The sequence below is a fragment of the Anopheles gambiae genome, chromosome 3 (assembly GCF_943734735.2).
Source record: "Anopheles gambiae chromosome 3, idAnoGambNW_F1_1, whole genome shotgun sequence".
NCBI lineage: Eukaryota > Metazoa > Arthropoda > Insecta > Diptera > Culicidae > Anopheles > Anopheles gambiae.
The window spans coordinates 32,794,894-32,815,021 of record NC_064602.1 but is presented as its reverse complement, the minus strand read 5'-3'; the positions used below and the strand labels follow the sequence as shown (position 1 = coordinate 32,815,021).

General features: G+C 47.8%; 1 protein-coding gene across 13 annotated transcripts in view; it reads right to left on the bottom strand.

Moving 5' to 3' along the window:
* Nucleotides 1-20,128, bottom strand: part of LOC1271327 (protein sickie) — a 279,487-nt gene that overhangs the window by 94,505 nt on the left and 164,854 nt on the right. For 7 of the 13 annotated variants that reach the window (XM_061659110.1, XM_061659104.1, XM_061659105.1 and 4 more), the window contains 3 exons: nt 7,108-7,244; nt 5,615-5,759; nt 1,938-3,878 (listed from right to left, as the gene is read on the bottom strand). In XM_061659110.1, the coding sequence (XP_061515094.1) occupies nt 1,938-3,878; nt 5,615-5,759; nt 7,108-7,244 (2,223 nt within the window). Of the gene's footprint in view, nt 1-1,937; nt 3,879-5,614; nt 5,760-7,107; nt 7,245-18,456; nt 18,964-20,128 lie in introns of all 13 variants that reach the window. The other 6 variants (XM_061659113.1, XM_061659115.1, XM_061659112.1 and 3 more) reach the window with 2 other exon arrangements.

Here is a 20,128-nt window from a genome sequence, read left to right as displayed (position 1 = left end):
ATTTACACCGTGCACATATATCTATCAACGTAACCTTTTATTTCACCCCTTTTTAACAAGGAAGAAACCCACCGATACACTTCCAGCACTTTCTACGCTTCAACCATTGAAAAAGTGCCATCACCTGCCTGCTCACAGGATGCTCTTCCGCAGGATGCAACGGGGGCAAACGATATTTATATCAGGAGCTCTAGCGCAGCAGTACTGGCCGGTACATCATAGTTGGAGTATCTCCAACGGAGACGGCACACAGGAAGGTCAACTCATCTAAAAATATGGCTTAGCTTGGTGGTAAATCCCAAAACCCATACTACACCAAGTACACGCGCGCACCACAAGAAGTGCAACAATATTGCATCATTACAGAAGAGTAATTTAATTTCCATCTCCACTCTTTTATGCGTGTGTGTGTGACCGATGTCCTCATTTTGGTTGTCGGAGCTGTGTCGATTCAGGAGTATGGCGTTCGCATCCTTCCTCGTTTCGAAAGCAGGAAGGATGCATGATTCGGTTCGATTGTATTTGAGCTCGTAACAATGGAACCTTCTTACTCATCGCCGACACACAAACACACACGCCGTTCGCTAACCAAACCATCGAAGGATGATTGTGTCGCTAAAACCTTATTTTATTCATGATAGTCCCTGCCAACCAAACAGTTTTGGGTGAAGTATTTCCCCCTATTTATAATAATCTCTCCCACTACTACCTCGCTCTCTCTCTCGTTCCTCCCCTGCAATCCACTGAATAGAAAGCATAATTATGAGTTATGCGACTAGACTGGTGTGGTAGCACCAGGAGCGCCTTTTGGGTGAGCGAGACGACTACAGCGAGAGGCTGTGGTGTGTTTTAGTGTTTGAAGAATTAAATAAAACATAAAAGGGAGTTGCGCTATCCCAGCTATTGCCCGTTAAGGTTGGTTAAGCCCGAAAAAACGGCGGACCCCTCCGTGAAGGGGTCACCGTGTGAAGCAGGACGCATTTTCTATGCGTCAGGCTCGTCCCGGGCGGTTTTTCCCCCGAGCGGATCGATACCGACGGCAACGCACGCTTTGAGGCGTTCGTCGTCTTTCATACGGACACACCATTTGCTGAGAGTCCCGAGCGGTTATTCACGGTGGTTGTTCACGGTTGTGCCGATTAGATTATTTCAATGTGCAAGTAAATTAATTACTCGTAAGGAGAATAACACTCAAAGTCTCCCTATCTTTCTCTCTCTCACTCCCTTCTCCCAACGGGCTGCGGAAAATTTGGGGCAGCCTGAATGCTCCAACCGCGCTCCGTCTTTTAATTGCCACTAAAACTGGCTCCCTCCGGTTTCAGGATCGCCCAAAACACGGTTCCTCGAGTGTGAGGCGATGAGAAAATTAAACCACATTAAACTCGCATATATATACACACACACTTACACAATATAGCTCCATGCACAGGGGAAAAGGTTCGTTTGGAGGATTGTGGTTGGAGATCTTCCCCATCCCCCACACTTGTCAAGTTTTGGGATCACATTACGAAACACCCCGGAGCGGAGGTTCAATTATTTCGGGATTTGCTCGGGAAATGGACCCGGGTTTTTAGACACAAACACACACACACACACACATATCTCCAGCTCACACATATCTTTGCGCCCGGTGCAGTACGTGATTAGGACGAGCAAATAGGGCGTGCGAGAGTAATAGCTGGAAAGCGATGGAACAATCTCATCACACATCCGAAGAATTCACCATTAATCTGACCCGTCACCGAACCGAAGAACAGAATCGGGGAAGGAAGCAATGCCTCGCCTGTCAACGGCATGTTCGGCGGATAAAGTCCCGCTGTCCAACCCATAATCTTTCCACACGCACACAAGCACACACATTTTTTGGGGGGGCAATTGGTGCCTAATCCGACAACTTGATGCAGCGACATGACCCTATCCGCGCCCGCATTACTCACCGTTCTTCGATGGTCGTCGGAAGCTGCGTACGGGCACGCAGCGAGCTGATGTAGGAGGCGTGCTGCTGCCGGCCTGCACTTGTCAGCATGCTGACACTGCCACCACCGCCGCCACCACCCTCCGAAAGGTAGCCGTTGTCCATGTTGTCCGAGTAGCGGGCCGGCACCTTGCGCAGTGCGTCACCGTCGCTACAGTAGCCGCCACCGGCAAAGTCCTCACAGTAGTCAGCCGCCATCAGCTGCTGTTGGTGGTGGTGATGGTGCGGATGATGCGAATGATGACCGCGGGTACCGCGCGTCGGCAACGTCACGTGGCTGTTGTACCCACGGAGCAGTGGCCGCATCGGCAGCACCGTGATCTGCTTCTCCTCCTGCTCGTAGATCGTCGTCTGATGGCCGCCGGGAGATTGAAGACCTGCGGCGCTTGTGTTTAGCAGCTTCGCTGGCACGGTGTGGAACTTGTTGAGGTTGTTGTTGTTGTTGGCAGTGTTGGAGCTGTGGTTGTTGTTGTTGCTGCTGCTGCTGCTGTTGTGGTGCAGATTACCATTGTGGAAGACGTGTCCGGGGCTAGCCGTACCGTTGCTGTTTAGGTTCACATCCGGCTGGCCGTTGAAGACGAGCGGACCAGCAGCAGCCACCCCGTTTGCTGGATGTAGCTTCTGAGGCGACTGAAGAAGCTGCTCCGAGCCCGACTCGGAACTGGGCCGGTAAGCAACCACACTGGACGTTTCGCTCGAGTTGGTCGAGTGTTGACCGATCGAAGCGCCCTGCGTGGAGTTCGAGTGCATACTATCGGACAGCCCGTTGCTAGCGCCATTCGTGAGCAGCTGTTGCTGCTGCTGCTGCTGCTGCTGCTGTTGCTGGAGAAGCTGCCCCATCATGGTGTTGTTGTTGCCACTGAGACTGATCGCACCACCGTTGGCGTTGTTGTTGTTTGGCACCTGTTGCGGCTTGCACACCGTCAGCTCCTCCTTGCCGGTGACAACGCTTGGCGGCTGGGACGACGGCTTGCTCGTACCCTTGATTGCAGCCATCGGTTTCGGGATGCCGGTGCCTACTGCTGGCTGTTGCATCTGTTGAGCCTGCTGCTGCTGCTGCTGCTGCGGAGGCACCATTGGCGTCGGTTTCGGTGCACCGATCAGCTGCAAACTTGTTTTACTTTCCGATTTCGCGTCCAGCTTGCGACTGCCGCCCACGGCGGCTAGCTTAAGACGGGAAGAGGAGGACGACGGGTCCGGCGACGGTTTGGCCATCGCCGACGCACCCGTCGCCAGCGAGGTCGTCGTTACGGTTGTCGCCATCGGAATTTTCTGCGCCTTCTGCGGTGCGAGCGGAATGTGCGTTTGGGGCGGCGACTGCTCCAGCGGCGGTGCGTCCCGATGGCGTTGCTTTTCGGCCGCCGCCGCTGCCTTGGCCGCCGCTTTGGCGCTGCTGCCGTCTTTCGAGCTCGATTTTGACGAGATGAGCTTGGCGGTGGTGTTGGAGGAGGGCTTGGTGCTGCCGGGAGCGGGCGATGGCGATTTTACACCCCCTTCAAGCTTCTTCAGGCCCGATTCTTTGATCTTTGCGCCCGGGATGGCGGACGATGGCTGCACACTTCCCTGGTGGTGTCCATTGTCCAGGCTGAGGCTCGAATCGCTCCGTTCGCTGCGGGCCGACGAGAAGCCACTGCTCGAGCTGGTACGCTTCGAGATTTGTGACTTTTGGGCGGCCCGGTCCTGCTTTTCCTTGCTGTTGAACAGCTTGAACTTGTCCAGCATGGAGTGCTTCTGGGCCGAGGGGTTGTTGGTGGCGGGAATGTTGGTCACGTTACCGTTCGGTATCAGCGTGATGGTGTTGTTGTTGTTGTTGTTGTGGTGCTGATGATGGTGCTGCAGCGTGCTCGAGCCGGAGTACGGGCTGGCCGGGATCTTACAGTTCGTCGCCTGCGGAAGACGTAGGCTGTTGATGAAGCAGAAAAAGAGAATAAAATCAGCGTGAATCATGCAGATGCCTACGTTAAGCGATAACAAAATTGAACGCGCTGTTTGGCGCTTTAAATCGTAAATAAAATCCAAATCGAATGCCAATGACATTCTTCCATGCATGGAGCGATGGAAAGGGCTTGTTCCTCCAGATCGTTTTGTACAAAACGGAAACCAGAGTGCAAACACACCAAAACAATAACCTCAAACATGTTATAAGGCAACACACACAAAAAAACGCCCAGAATTTGTACTCTTCTCATCCCTTTTGGCATTCTTGTAGATCTCCCTCCACCGTTGGCACCTTAGAAAGGGAGGCACAAATCTCGGGAGCCTTCTCGACAGAGCGTAATTGACAGCATTTGGTGCGTAATACCGAACGAAACTGCACGACCACTTTCACGCACGTCCTTCGAATTTGACTTTTGATTTATTTGCACATACACACCAAAATCGGAGACTCCGGTATCGAAAACTTCTTCGGTTTTAACTTCTCTTGTGAGTGTGACTGTTGTTGTTGTTTTTGTTGTATGATTTACGGCACAAGTAAGTGTTAATTCTTGTTCATGTCCGAGCTGGCGTATCCTGCTGTGCGTTTCGCGCAGATGCCAAAGTTCCCCATGTTCGAGCCTGTTCCATATTTGGGCGTTCGATGGGCAGGACGATAGCATGGGTGAATAAATTGGTGCGTGTCACTTTTTTGTTAACAGAAATATCGGAGGGTGAGATGGGAGATTGGGAGGAATAGATGGGGATTTTATTGTTGGGGTTGTTTTTTTTTACACTTTATAATACAATTTGTTTCGAAAACGATTACAACGGTTGCAAGGGAAAAAGACAGACTCTCATGTCGCGTGATATGTCACGTTTGCTTTTAAATGCCAATAAAATAAAGCAGAAAATTGTCCCGCCCATGGTAATTGTATAAGGTGGACGAAGCTAAGGAGACGTTTAAGCAGCGAAAAGCGGATGAATAATTGAAAACCGTCTCGTCTGCACCAACTATCGCGGGCAAATCCTCTTAAGAGTGATTAGGAGGTTAATGTACGCTTGTCAATGGGCAAACTAGCGCCGCTCGGATTCTTTATTGTGCCGTACATTCCTCCATTCTTATGAAAGGAGCCATTCTTCTATTCAGAAAAGTCCCCGAGCAGTTTCCGCACGAAGCGACTCGTCATTGTGGGTACCGCGAAACTATTCGCCTTAAAAAGGGGAAGACCCAGGTGATGTTCTCATTAAAACAGAGCTAGCAAAGCCGTAACAAGGTGCTGCTGTAATGCAGCGTGCATACCTTTAGGCGTTTTTGTATAAAAATTTGAAAGGTTTTTGTTTTTTTTTTGTGTTGTTAGCGATATTTTAAGCAACTTTTCTAATAATGGGACGGTAAACAGATCCGTTATCCCCCTTTTTTAAATAAAACCATCACCTGGGAAACACACCTTTTCTTTAAGCCGTTTAGCGAAACTTTGCACCCCAAACCACAGAATTTCGTCAGCAGTACCCGCGAGAAGTGACCGTAAAACAAAGCCAACCGGTACAACGGTCGGTTGGTAAAACAGTTCTCTCTTTATCACTTGGTCTGGGACGGTATCATTCCCTTTTTTGTTGCAAATATGGTGCCATCCACTTATCCCGTGGCGGACGGGTGGCTCTGGCAGTTGTTGTTTAGTTCGCCGTCGCGCGGTCAGAACTGTGTTTGCACGGATTGCTTACCTATTGTTTCCCTTCGGGATTTGTGTGATTATCGCGGTGCCGTTGTGGTGCTGCGGGCTCCCAGGGCAGCTATTGCCATCGGAGGGTGTGCTGTTGCCGATGCCACCCGCACCGAGCGTATGCTTCTGCAGCCCGCCATGTAATCCTGTGTGAGAAGGAGAAGGATGAATTTTTAATTCCAGCTAAAGCAGCACCATTTTGTTCGCGCCGTAAGCTTATCTGGTGTGTGTGTGTAGGTATGGTAATGTGACATCGATGTGGTGAGATGCGACGAGAAGATGGTAGCGCCGGGGACATGAATTTAAAATCTACAAATAATGAGAAATGGTTCGCATACTACAGGAGCCAAAATGGTGGTGTAGTTAAAAACGGTAGAGCATCATCCAGCATCGAATGTAGCATTAACTCTCCATGAACCATGAACCTTTTCGAGGACGAGTGTTTTCGATTCCGTTACTATGAGTCCCGCAGGAGCACTGCAAACATTGGCGAGACATGGAGATGATGATACTTCACCGAACATTTCCGAAAGGATTCCTTCCGTCCCGGCTCGGAATTCGAGAGCTCTGGCTGGATAATTTATTATTTAGCTTGATGTTTCGAAGCTGCCTGCCGATACTGTGCCGAGGTACGTCAGACCTCTAAAACCTCTCTCCAACACCACTAGCCTTTTGAGAAGGATCAGTTTGCCAAAGTTTAAAATAGGAGATAACTCCAGGCCGGTACTGGACTACAGTAGTAGCAGTGGGATAAAGTTTATCTTGCAGTATAACTAGCTACCATGTGGAGCTCCCAAAGCGCATCAATGCTGACCTACGAGCTGGAACTCCTAACATGCTGCAGCTCGCCCTCTGCTGGACGTGCGCTTGCGTTTCGTACGGAGGCAGTCGGAGGAACTTGTTTATAATTAATTTATAGGAGATTAAACATGCTGTATGAGCTCGTACGGATGCAGTTACGTTCTAATTGGACTTTGGTGAGACTTTTATTTCACAAAACCCCTGCTTCTTCAGTGCAGCGTCCGGACCACTGTCCGTGTGGGCTGTGGTGCTGTTTTTATCCTGTAACCAACGAGTCGGGCGTGCATTCAGATAAACGATGAATTTTAATCGAATTTCATTTTAATTGCCATTTGTGGGCTTTGTATGCTATTTGTCCCGTCCTTGAAGCCTACTGCAGATGTATTAGCAAATGAAGGCTATGCTCTATCATAACTAGCATACACAGAGCAGGCACAAAGCCAGGGAAATATGGGTATGCAAATAGATTTGCACACGACGCGGGGTTGAAAAACTAATTAACAGACCAAGCTCGTTCTCGTATTCTATTTCTGTAAGAAGCTGCTGCTGTGTGTGTTAGAAGTCATCATCATCATCAAAGTTTTCAAAGAAGTGTTCAAGGTTTGCAAAGACACAACGGCATTGTTGTCCACCATCGATTATCTTCTCTCACCACTCGCAGTCACATCGTCGGAAGGCCTTGGCTCCACTTACCCGTCTGCTGGTTCGGTGTCGGTGGCAGCGGGCGCACTTTGTCCGGTGGACATCGCCGCGTGACCAGCACGGTCGCCGGCAGCGGTATCGCTGTGCCGCCATTAACGCCTGCCTTCGCGTACGGTACCGGAAGTTGTCTGCAAAGAGAGAAGAAGAAGAAGGAACCATAAGTAAAAGGTGTTTCAGAGGTTGATGAGACGCTGTAAAGTTTGTTTGTTGTCCCCAAAAGTCAATCATCCTTTGTGGAATGGTGGTGCAAAGTGACCAAACTTCCACGGGAAGGAACGGGGAAAGTTTGAAGCTGCTGAAACTATCAAACCGTTCGGGAAACAAATTGATATCGGAAAATGAAATGGGACAGAGTTTATGCAAATGCGTGCTCGATTATGTAGGAGGAGGCCGTTGACGGTCGTAGCACGGTCGGGCGGTTCCCCGTTTTCAGTACACAAACGCAAGTGACCCAAACACGAAACGGGCGACCTTCGATGCAGTGGCATACGCTCGTACGGATGCCTACTCAAGAAGAGCCTCCTATCATTAGCATCATCATCATCGTTACGATCGACAGAAGCAACGGCAGCATCAACCGAAGCACATTTGCATAATTAAATTAGATTCAACCCTCGGCAGATTGGACCTCCGATATGCCGTTTCGTTGGCGTTAGCGATGAAGAAGCAGCAGCCCATCCCTTCGCCGGTATGATGGAAGCTTAATCTTTCTCCAAAGTCTTTGGGTGACTTCCCGTTGCCCAGGGAACCGTAGCGGCGTGAAAAAGGTGTGATAAATTTGACCCATTAACGGGATCCGAGGAGAGTGTGGTGTGTTTTTTGCTCCCAATGCTCTGTCAGGCGACGACATGTCGTGGTGAATGTTTTGCTACCGGGGTTTTTCTGTCTGAGAAAAGCGGTCCAAGTGTGGTGCAGTGATTGCTAATTCTGGTCCTCCACTCCCCCCCGAAGCACCAGGTTGGTCCAGTTCTAGCTGCATTGGTGATTGCATGGCGTTGCAGCAGACGTGTGCTGGTGGCTGGTGTGTTTTGCGTGTGCGATGGTAGAATATTAAATGAGTCCTCCCGCCCCTTTCTGACCGGCACGCATCTTCTCCTCTTGCTATTCGCCTCCAATCGTGGTGGAAACGAGATCAGGGAACGGGTTTTCAGGTTCGGTTGGTGGGCGTTACGGGCCACAGCCACTGCTTACCATGCTCTCCAGGCCGCTTTAAATCATCCCGAGTATTGGAGGCTTCTAGTGTTACCAGAATATGAAGCACAGTGGCAACACGAGATGGACAAAACCCAGACAGCTGTTGCACATCTATAAACCAGCAGGCTCGCTAGTACCCGCAGTCACAACACGACTGCACCCGCTGAACTGTCAACTGTTTACCCATTCGAGACCTTACCCCACGTTCCAAGAACATCCGATTGCACAGCTGGACAGCCGTTAAGCTGACCCCAAACTGGCGATAGAGTTCAGCGAACAGCGAAACAATCAGTAAAGCAAAAATAAAGAGCCTCACCTCATCTAGAGGACCCGCCCGCGAACTTCAAACAGCTGAAGTTCATTGACACAGCCGCGTTGAAACCGCGTTTCGACTGAACCGAAGCGAATCACACCGTGGCAATTAGTGCCGAACGGTACCTACTACTACTACTACTGCCTGAGCGCAATAAATTATTTATGAGTACCACCAGCACCTCCACAAACTAGGATGGTCAGCTTCACCTCCCAAGCTGGATTATTAGTACGGACAAACGGACGGAAACGGCACCATTATTATTGATAACCGGAACCTGCTCTTCACACATTGCTCCTGTGCCAGTGTGATTTGTAGAACGCTACAGTGATGGAGTTTGTTCTTGAAAGCTTTGGACAGAGGTTTTGCGTGGAAAGTTTGCATGATGAAAGCGTAAACACTGAGGTCTTTGAAGAAAGCAAACCAACAACTTTCACTGACCACGATTCATCCAGGAAGATTATCAGGTGGCATGGGCCCACAGGAACGGTCTCTTGCGGTTGACACATGACACAGGGAGCGCTGTGGATAATGCAAGACGTTTCACCTGGGTTTTGCATATGCTTCTTAGTGAGGCTTTTCCACTCTCTGAACGGACCAATTTGTCCGGACGTACGAAGTACGTTGGACTACATAACCCTTCTCTGCATTACTCAGAGATCGCTTTCCCGAACGTGGCGATGCAAAATTACGTACAACACGGGCCTACTTGAACGTGCAGCGCTGGTCGTAATAGAAGTTAGTGGCTGGTAAAAAACATCTAAAACCGAAAGAAAACTAGCGAAACGCTCGGTGCGGTACACTTTTACGAGCATCACAGTCTCTTATGCGGTTTGCAGACCCGATCAACTTCACGGAAAGAAGTATTCAACCTTCAGCTCGAAGAAGAAGTTAAGCATTCAATGTACTAACCTCTTTCGTTTGTGTACACCTTGTGTGTCCGCATGTAAGGCACTTTGGGTTCAATATTTTATGCTTTTTATTTTTAGGTTGCATCATCATCACTGGGTAGGAAGGGAGAGTTGAAGAGCTGTTTGAAAATGTTGGCAACCACTGTAACACAAGACAGTGCACAAGATCTTTCATATCAATTTACTTTGCAACAGGAAGTCAACGCAATTTTGCTTTGCGTACAGTCACAGCGATTCGTTGCAGAATGTCATCCCCTTACGGGATGCTTTCTCTCTCTCTCCCAGTCCTGTGCAGTTGATTCTGGACATCCTCTGGTGGGTCTTTTCATACGAGAGCGAAGCGATGATGTATTTAATTACGTTTCCGCAACCGAGGTGTGTGAAATTGCAGAACGAAAGAGGTGAATGTGGTTCCATAAAGAAGTAGAGTAGAAAAAAAGTAAAAGATCTGCAACGGTCACGGCCTGTAGACTATGCAGACTTGTGAATGATTTCAAGATGGGACGCTGAAGATCGCCTTCGGGGCGATCGTCGTTCCACAATCGAGCGGACGACTCTACAGCAGCTGTTTGTTGAACATGTTTCTAGACATCATGCGGAACGAATCTCGATGTCAGAGCTCAAACACAAATCCAAGGTGGAAATAATCCAGCAGCTTCTCTTCAGAATACTCCATTTTTGGACCTAAACAAAGCAGTTGATAAAACAAACTTTGCTTCCACCACGGAGCAGCTTTGAGTACACTTCGGGACAACTGCAAGACGACAAGAAAATCTGCCTAAAATTCTGGCAACTGTTTGCTGCCCACATCTAAACAACGCCCAATGGTACACACACGGTACCAAGCTGCACAAACAACCACCAGAAAGAACGTAAGAGCGAAAAGAACACATCGAATGGTTCTGCAAGTGGAGACGAGCTCTGTAGCAGCGGCTTAAAATAAAACTTTGTTGTGAGTTTTGCCTTCGATTCATTCTTTCTCGTTCTTGGGATTCTACAGTCCTACTCACTAGCTCTTCTAGCAAGCTGACACATTTTCGCGCGACTTCCAGCCGGCCAAGACGAAGGCGTTGAGAGAAAATGAACCCAAGCCATCAAAACACACACAGACACACAATTAGATCGATGCTCTCGTGCCGCGGAGCTGGGGAGGAACAAAAATGTCACGTCTTTTTAAAAATCAATCGATCCGTTTGACAGCCACGAGGAGCCGGGGATGGCGATCGCTTTGCGTACGTCCGCTGATCGATGGATCGATCTTTGAATCGATTTAACTTAACCGGCGAGTTGAAGAGTGTGTGTGTATGTGCCCGGGGTGATTAGTAGCCGGTGCTAATTGGGTCAACGGCGCAGTGTGTCGGGACGGAGCAAAGCAGATCGATGTCTTCGCTGCCCGCTGGATGGATGTGCTGTTTGGCTCGTTAATTAAGGCAACCCGGCTTTAGAACGCACCGTGGTTGTGCCGTTGCGAGAGGAGGTCACACTCGTTGGAATGTTGAACTCGTCTCATAATTGATGCTAATCTTTTTTTTCTCCTGGGCTTAGGATTAGAGTTTGAGAGAAGAATGACGTAGAATACGTTGTTAGTTAAGGTTTACCGGGGCGGTTTCTTTTCCTTGTTAACGTTGGTGTGACAATGATTAGGAAGTTAAGAAGGATTGTTGTCCTACATTTAAGTGGAAGAGGCTTACGTTGGAATCGATATCTCAAAATTATATAAAAAATAGAACAAACGTGAAACGAACTTTTCACAATGATCCAAGTCAGAGAAAAGGCTCATTCTTCTATAGTTTAATAGAATTGGCAATGATTCCTTAAATCTTACATGTTTGTTTATAATTCCAGAATATCTCTACAGTTTATTTGTATCAACGCGTCTTTTGCATACAAAATATGGCATCTAAACGATCACAAGAACATAAAAATACAATTTTCTGTTTTACGATCGTACGTTTCTCGATTTCCGTCTCGATGAATTTTTCAACAGCTACAGTAGCGTACAGTACACTCTATGCAGTATTTGCATCTCCACTAACGAACCACAATCAACAATCTTGTGTTGAACAAACTCCGCACTAAACGCACGTTTTGTCGTGCACTGTAGCAATTCATTTGCGACAACCATTTCAAGAACCGGCCGGACAAACCATCGAAAGCGGCCTGCGAAAAGTGGATATTACCTATTTAGGAAAGGTGCATCGGTGGTGGCGCATTTGGTCCAGCCTCGGCGAAGGTAAAATCCAATTCCACCCATCGACACACGCGAGACGCACATAGAACGAACCGGTCCAAGAACCACTTTGCAAAAAGGAGGTTAAAGGTTGAGCATTTCTCCATCACGCAGGGCCGGTGTACGTGTGTGTTTGGGTACGGGTTTCCCGCAGCCGACAGTTAGTGCATCGTTTGAGCGAACGATTGAGTGATTGCATAATTTATTTCTGTTTGGTAGTAAAAGCTGATCAGAGCCGATGCGGCTGTGCTCTGTCAAACTGTGCGTTTTAAAGAGAGACAGCACAAGAGGGCGTACGCTACGGTTTGATTTGTGTGTAAGTCGTAAAAAAACCCTCAACCCCTCAAAAGCATCCGAAGCTGTCAGCATGAAAACCTCATCTTCACATTCTAATTTTTGAAGGTTCATAGAGAAAGAGAGAGAGAGAGAGAAAAAAGCAAAAAGAGACATTCCTTTTCCCCCACTCTTTGATGTTACTCATTTGGTATCTAAAAAGGGCGTTAATTATCATAAAACCCACCGTGGCTTTAGAGCGCCAGCGATTGTTTGTTGGCGTCCCATGTTTGTGTGGCGTTTAAATGCTCCTCTCCATTCCAAATGATCTATTGCGAGGCGGCAGAAAGAAAGTCACACTCAACAGCGAAGACGAGCACGTGTCGGGAATGGTCGCCTCTCCCCGAAACTGGCAATTCGTTCCGATCCAGTTATCGTGCCAACAAGTTTTCACAAAGATGTGTTCCATTTGCTTTAATAACCATCGTCCAAAAAAAAAACCTAATGCCCGCTTGGACATAAATCTTTAAAATGTACAACGTCACCATGTGACCGAAGTAAACGGCTTGAAAAGCCCCGTTCCGCATTGGGTATGAAATATGTTGTGGTCTTTTCAGCTTTTTGCTGCGATCGGCATCGTTTAGGCGACTTATTTGCGGGCTTTGATCGTGACTTACTCGACTTTTGTTTGTCACACTCGTTTGGATGGCTTTGGGACGCGCGCGCACCTTAGCCCACGGTTGCTCCGGTTCCAGCTCGAAGTAAGCCCCAAAGCGGCCATCCTAAAGGTCTCTGACACACTCAAAATCCATTTCCGAGATGGAAATAGTCCGTTAATGCATTGTCATTAATAACTGTGTGTATATGAGATCGCCTACGCTCGCTGGCTCTGTGTGTGTTTGGAGTGGCGAGATGATCTTCAGTTCCTCATTCTTCAGGGACGCTTGGTGAACTCTTTTTTATAGCCTTCCCGGGAACCAGGTTGAAGCTCCAGTTGCCAAGCGCTACCGGTACACGATCGAAACGGTTTAGTAGCGCCCCTTATCCCCCTTTCAAGTTGATTGATCGAACTCGAACATCTTCGCTGCAGCAGAGAGCATGTGGGAATGGTACCAGCGAAACCAGAAGAAACGGCCTGCAAGAAGTCACTCGATGTATCACGGCCCACCTGAATAAAAACCTTGGGCGGGAGATTATGAGCCCGACAGCGAGATACAGCAGAAGAGAAAAAAAAACTACACACCCAGACATGCCATCCCGAGTTTTATTCCATCGCCGGATGACTCCACAGAGCGTGCCACCTTTAGGTACAAGGGAGACTTCATTAAGGTACAACCGAGCCGTGCCCCGACACCTACGCAAAACCGTCGCGGTATTCGTGGTGCATTCGATGTGCAGCAAGAAAAAAAAAGAAGCCTGCAGGCTGCAAAATCCGCTGGGTACGGCTTATTAATGCTCCGTTTTTATGAGTATCGTGTGTGCAGTTTTCCAATATTTATTGCCTCTCGTGCAAACTTCGCGAGACATGATGACTTCTTGCGATTCTTGCGCTTTAAGGGGATTGCTGTGCACGAAACGTTGGGGCTTAGAGACTCCCTCGCTCATCGAGTTAATTACAGCCAACGGTATGATTATGAGCGAATGTCGTCCGTGTGGGCATAGAGCAGGCACATTGTCTGACAGGCTCATGTCATTCAGTCTCATTGGCACGAAGGGGATGCATTTGATGACTTGATCAATCTGCCGTTGAGAAGGGTAATCACACCGTCATGCGGGGTGATGTGTAAGTAAAACGATATCCCCGTTCATAATTTAAAGTCTTTTTCCAGGCGAATCAGCAATTTTAGACGGTTTGGTTTTCTCCACTTGAAAAACTTTGAAAATATGATACGATGCTCTCAAGATGCTGCCAGTTTCGAGTTCAAAGTCGTCCCAAAAGGTCCCCCCAAGCGTTCAAATATATCATTCCCCAATGCATGAGGCACCAAACCAAAACTGAAATGCGTCTTGCCGACTACTCCAAGCCGAATTTCCCACTCAACGACGGCGAGCGTCAGAAGTTCAAAGATCATATGAAAAATTGGCAGCACAAATTCAAAAACTTGCTCTTCCCCGCGGTTTCTTTTCCGTTTTCGCTTCTGCTGCTATTGATCGAATAAAGTTTTGATTGTGAACGCGTGAGGGAAGGGCAAAGCATAACTTTTTTTTGCTCCCTTCCTTCGTTTTGTTTTTTGGACGCAAAACAGCATCTGTTTTAAATTGAGTTGCGTTTACGCGGCCAACGGGATAGCAAAGTGTGATTCCAAATATATCGAAATGGATTAGAAGTTGTGTTTTTTTTCTTCACCCCCTCTTAGCACATTGAAACATTGAGATGGAACTAATTGCCACAATACAATACGGAGCCGTGCTCGAATAAATTCCCGTGCTTTTTTGATAAAGTTTGGCAAACTTTCTAGTTGCAATTATTATCGCGCACTTTGACCCAACCAAACGACGCCTGGCGGAAAGGAGGCGAAGGAAATGGAAAGGAGAAGCAAACAACGGCATTCAAAAACGGGCAAATACGAAACCGGCCTCAGAACGCGCTTGTTACACGCCGGATCGATCATTTGCCGGAGGCTTCCCGCTGCTCCAAACTCCCCCATTCCAAAAGATCCATCAACTACGGAGAGCAACCGAAGCACTTTTGACCCAATGCCTTAGGCTACCACTCGCAATCGTCCGCGTGTCTCCTTACGACCGACTTCGATATAGGTAGGGCGCACTGGAGAACCGCGGACGGGAGAAGTTATTTTTACGGGCTTTTTCGGCAGAATTGTCGGCGAACGTTTGGCCATCCGGTCCGGTCGCGAGCGTTAGAAGCATGGCACGGTACGACATAACCGGTCGTTGACGTCTTGGTTGGACCTCGGGGCGAGTCTCTCCGAAACTGCCCCTACAAACGTTGTCGGTCGTAAATCGATGATGATGATGGTGATGGTGACGATGATCGGATCGTAACGCATCGCCCGTTTGCCTATTTCTATTTCTGATGACAGTTTGAGAAGTGGATTTGGTTGTGGCCAATAGCAATAAACGGCGGTCGACAACTGTCTTTTTTTGATGGGCGATAGCGGAAGCGTAGTTAATAGTGTTCGACCGTCGGTGTATTTGGGGACGAATGGAACATTCAGGTTCGCGCTGGAACGAGCTGGAGCTCTCGAAACTCATAAAGCAATGATTGTAATTTATGTCGCAGCTAGGTGCTGTATCTTTTTTGAAGTTCTTAGAATTATAGGAATAGTTGGAAGCAAAGATTTATCGATCATGGAAATGAAGAGAAGCATGCCGAAACTTTCTCACACTGTTTCTCTTCTTAGTGAAGAGCTTGGTGAGAATGTGGAACAATATCTACCACACCATTAGTGAGATAATAATATCTGCAATGCTTCGTACATCAACAGCGTGAACAAAACATTCCAATCTAACCACCATCAGGGTCATTTATTCAACTCTACACAAAGCACGTAGCACACTTCCATCACCATCAAAACATGATGATCGTCCAAAAAATATGTCAATCTTGCAGCTGATTCATCCAATCGTTTTTTTCCCCCAGTACTGCTGCTGGAAACTGTAGTTGACACATGAAAATGCACCCTGGCAGCATTGCATGGATGCTTTATTTTTCTCTTGCAACGCAAACAGCAAAACCTAAGCACACGGTATGATTCAGCACGAAAGGATGCATCATCTTCTGCGACCATTACCGCCCCACCAGCAGTGGGGGCCATGCACAAAGAACGATATTATTATTCAATCGGGAGAAGCCGCAACCGCACCATGCGCGCGCCCGTCGTCGTAGCGTTTGGGAAGGCTAATTTTAGCCGTACCCGAAACTCCATAAAGGGTCTGGTACGGGGTTTGTGACAGTCAGCTGGTCGTGACTCGTTCGGAAGTTGTCGGGAGTGGAACGTTCTATTTCTTACACCACATTTCTTCCTATATTTTATTCCTAGTTGGTTGTGGAGTTAGGGTGTAGACACTAAATTGTATGAGACAGCTAATGGGACGTGTGAAAGATGATGTGATGGGGACCGCGCATGCAAGTAGATTGATCATTAATAACGGTAATGAATAAATTGAATTTTAATGGATGACAAATAGGAAAAACTTGTACCCACAGTACCCCATCATCTGCTTCAATCACAAGAACATTACAAGAACCACAATAACATTGAGCGAGGTCACACTGGAAGAGGTCGTGCGTTCGGAGTTAATTAAAAACTTGTATGCCTTTCGTTATTCTCATGTAGGGAGGATAAAGTCCCACGCCTTAACTGAGATTGGAAACGGAATGCAAAATAGTGAAACGAAAAATGTAAAAGTCTGGATATTCGACACCTTTGGTTTGGGGCGCCCACCTTAAAAAACACTTTCCACTATGGTATTGCTGATGATACAACCCGTACAAAACCCGCAGTGACCATAAAGAAGCCAACACCGTTTGGAGGCGTCTCCGTTTGCGTGAATTAATGCCATATTTTGCCCACGGTGTTTCGGGTGGGCAGGTGCCAAAAGTCGGTCCCCGATTTACCGTTGGGGCTGTGTGTTTGGAACGCCAAATTTTTTGAAAACCCCCCAAAACCGAGGGCGTACACTTATACAATCTCGACCGCTCGTCATCTGATACGCCAATGGAACCCGACAATTATGGGCTAATTTATTGAGCGCGGAAATCCACCAGAAGGTAGCTCCAAAACGGGACACAAAACTATTGGAAGGGTCACGGAGAGTCATCTACTTGTGAGCTTAAAAATGTCGCTTAATTGCACCGATTGCGCGACATCAGGTAGAAACTTCACACAGAATCACACTACACCAAAGAACCTCGATGGTAGATTGGAGTGGAACAATGCACTCATTAGCGTACCTCCCCTTCTTTGCAATTGGGTGTGAAGACGGGGATGGTGGCAACTTGTCCCGGAGGAAACAAGTGACAACCAAAACGGGTTGGTGCCCTTTTGGAGTTGGGTGGCGTCGCGAGTACCATTCCCCGCTGGAGCTGATTTGATTTGCGTCGTGATTCATTGGGCCGTTGTAGGCGACACGGCGACCTCTCGCTCATTACCATTTTGCCATCATCTTCTGGAATGGTGGTGGTGGCGAGCGTTTGTTTTGTTGTCTGATGAAATTAGCCCGTAATTGCAGCCAGCGTGATCGTTCGGTGGGTGGAGAGCATACTTGCATTGCAGGGTCATTGAGCTGACTTCGAAGGTAAGGTGGTAATAACAGTCGCTTTGAATGGAGCTGAAACCGAACCGAAGGAGGGTCCTCCAGACAGATGGAACTGCAGACTGTGCACCTGAGGGTGGTGCAATACAATCGTCAGTAGGAAGGATTCGGTTTCAAGCTGAAATCGATCGCCACGAGTTGAGTGTCGGTGTGTAGTATAGGCTTTGAAGGCTTTAGTCTGAGGTGGCAAACATTAACAGCAAGTGCGAAAACGTTTGCCGGACCATGCCGGCAACCGCGCGAAGAGCACTGAACCACGGTGTTAATGTGTGGTGATTTGAGACAACGTAGGACAAATAGGAAAAGCCATCAATCGGCATCATCCACTCATCGGCAAAGTGTTTAGATAGAAACGTGAGATCCAACACTTGGGAGTAAGGTCGAGTACCCGCGCGCAAAAGAAAGCCGGAATGGCGAAAAATGGCGTGATCTAGTAGCACACGTATCGTTGGGGGGAAATTATAAGCGTATCGTTTTCCTATAACATCTCCCAACATAATCACGTCTGAGTGGATGTTTTAGAGGAGGTAAGAGAATATTCATAACTATTGCAGTACGTGAAACCGCTTTCGGTTGCAGGTTGGAGGAGTGTAGTTTATGCAAATTTATGAAATTTATTTCCTTCCGCTTAGCTCAGAGTGCTCTGCTGAATAATGCACATTCGTTTCAGCATCATACTCGTTGGGGACGTTCACCGGAGACGGTATTGTTTGAGCTGCAAGTGCATGAAGCACGACCCAGACGACAAGGCATACAATAAGAAATAAACACATGACGAGATATTAATATGGTAAATAGAGAAAACTGTCAATAAAAAAGCGGGTTTATACTGAAATTCTCACCCAAACACGCCTTAAAGTATGCAATGTGCACTACCGTACCATACTTTTAACGATATTCTTGAAGTCTTTTATGGAAGAAAAACTCTTCATCGCATGGATGCACTTCTTTGGCACGGAACATTCTTTCTTAAAAGCATGCTGATAAGCACAGCCAGTATTCCATCGGGTGTTGAGAATATTGTCTTTTGTGTCAATCATGCGCTGGGCAAGGCAAAAACACCATCTCTCGGTAACTAACGTTTTAGACAACAGCAAAGAAGGGGTTGAGAAAAAAAGCGCTGAACACTGTAAACGATTTACCTTCGTACATCCGGTGAGTTCGGTAAGCTGCGACACTTTCGTCCTTTTTCGTTGCGTGACGATGACGACGAGTTTCCCATCCTGCTATGCCGGCTGGGGAAAATGCACAAGAAAGCAAGCTTTCCCCCACTTCCTCCACTGATCACTGAACAACACGCGGGTATCTAGTAGAGCACTTGTGCCGGCATTGTGTCTGGTCTGGCAACCGTGCCCGTGAGATTATTGTTGTCGGATCAGCTCACTGTCGTCGAACGGCATAGAACAGGCGTACACAGCACATCGTACGATGTAATGCTTTAATGCTTCCGTGGCAATCACTTCGACGTGAAAAGGATTTGTTCACTTGGCTGTTTTGTGTGAGTGCGATTTTTTTTTAATTTTGGGAGATAGAGAATGCTGTAACACGTGTTTCGTGAGCGAACGGAGTCACGCACGGAACATCACGGTTCACGGTTTACTGGCAGGCGTGTTTTGTGGCAAGCGTTGATACACAGTGTAAAGCCGAGCCTTATTTATGCACAAAAAATCCAATCAAAATTTGAATAACCATTTCCTACAACTAACGTTGAAATCATAAAAAAGCCTCCATCAACGAAGAACCTGTACCAGTGAGCAGATAGTATCATTTAATGCAACTTTGTAACACTCTCCTCCATAGCCTTCCGTACCCGCTTCGCCGTTCAGTGTGGCGCTCGGGAACACAAATCGAACTCAAGATTAATACTCCAACTACCAGGCTACCTCCCCACCTCGCCCGGAACTAGATGATTCAGTTTTATCGTAGGGCTTAATTAATTTCCATCCAACTGCACCGTCTCACACCCAGTCTAGCCAGCGTTTCAAACACTAGAAGCTTTCGCGAAGCAGGATACTGGGGGTTGGTGGGTCTCGGGCGTTCACAACCACACAGCGGGCTGGGCCCACCAGCTTCCACGCGAAGACGATGAACAGCGGGATCGAGGCGTTAATTAATATCGCCATTTAATGGGTAAGACTTTGCGCGATGCCAGACATGGCAAACATGCACCGCATGCAGGGGGACGCTGTCTTGAAGGTGCAGCTTCAGCAGGCGAATCCCCCCGCTTAGCCTAGACCGGAGAACCGATAATTGCAGCTCCAAAGCTAAGAGGATTAACATTTATCAATTTACGCGCTTGGAGCTTCTACGCTTACAACGATCCAACCGACTCTTGTCGGACTACAGAGAGAGAGGAGAGCAAAAGAGGGCAGGAAAATTACATATAATCGCTACACGCCCCCCATGCGCCACCAATCTTCAGCAAACCAATAAGTTAGGGAGTCGCAGTCATTTAAAATTGATTCCGCGGTGTGTTGGCTACTACGGCGCTATAAATAAAGCTTGCAGTTGTTTGTCTTCCGAATGCAATCGAATGTCACCGTGACGCCAAAAAGTGGAGGGGATCGTGCAGATTCTCTTCGTTTCATCTAACGACAACAATGTCTTCTGGAGCAATGTGGCAACACGACTGCACAATCAATCGCCCACGTTGAATCGGGTTTTCGAAATGAATGAGTTGCTCAATCCGCTTAGGAAAGACCAAAAAAACAGGCCACAACAGGAGAAAACATTGTTTATGGTCCCTGTTTTGGATATAGAGCCTTAACCTACATGTGTCCAAAAGGCACGTGATGTTGTACGGTGGTTCCCAAC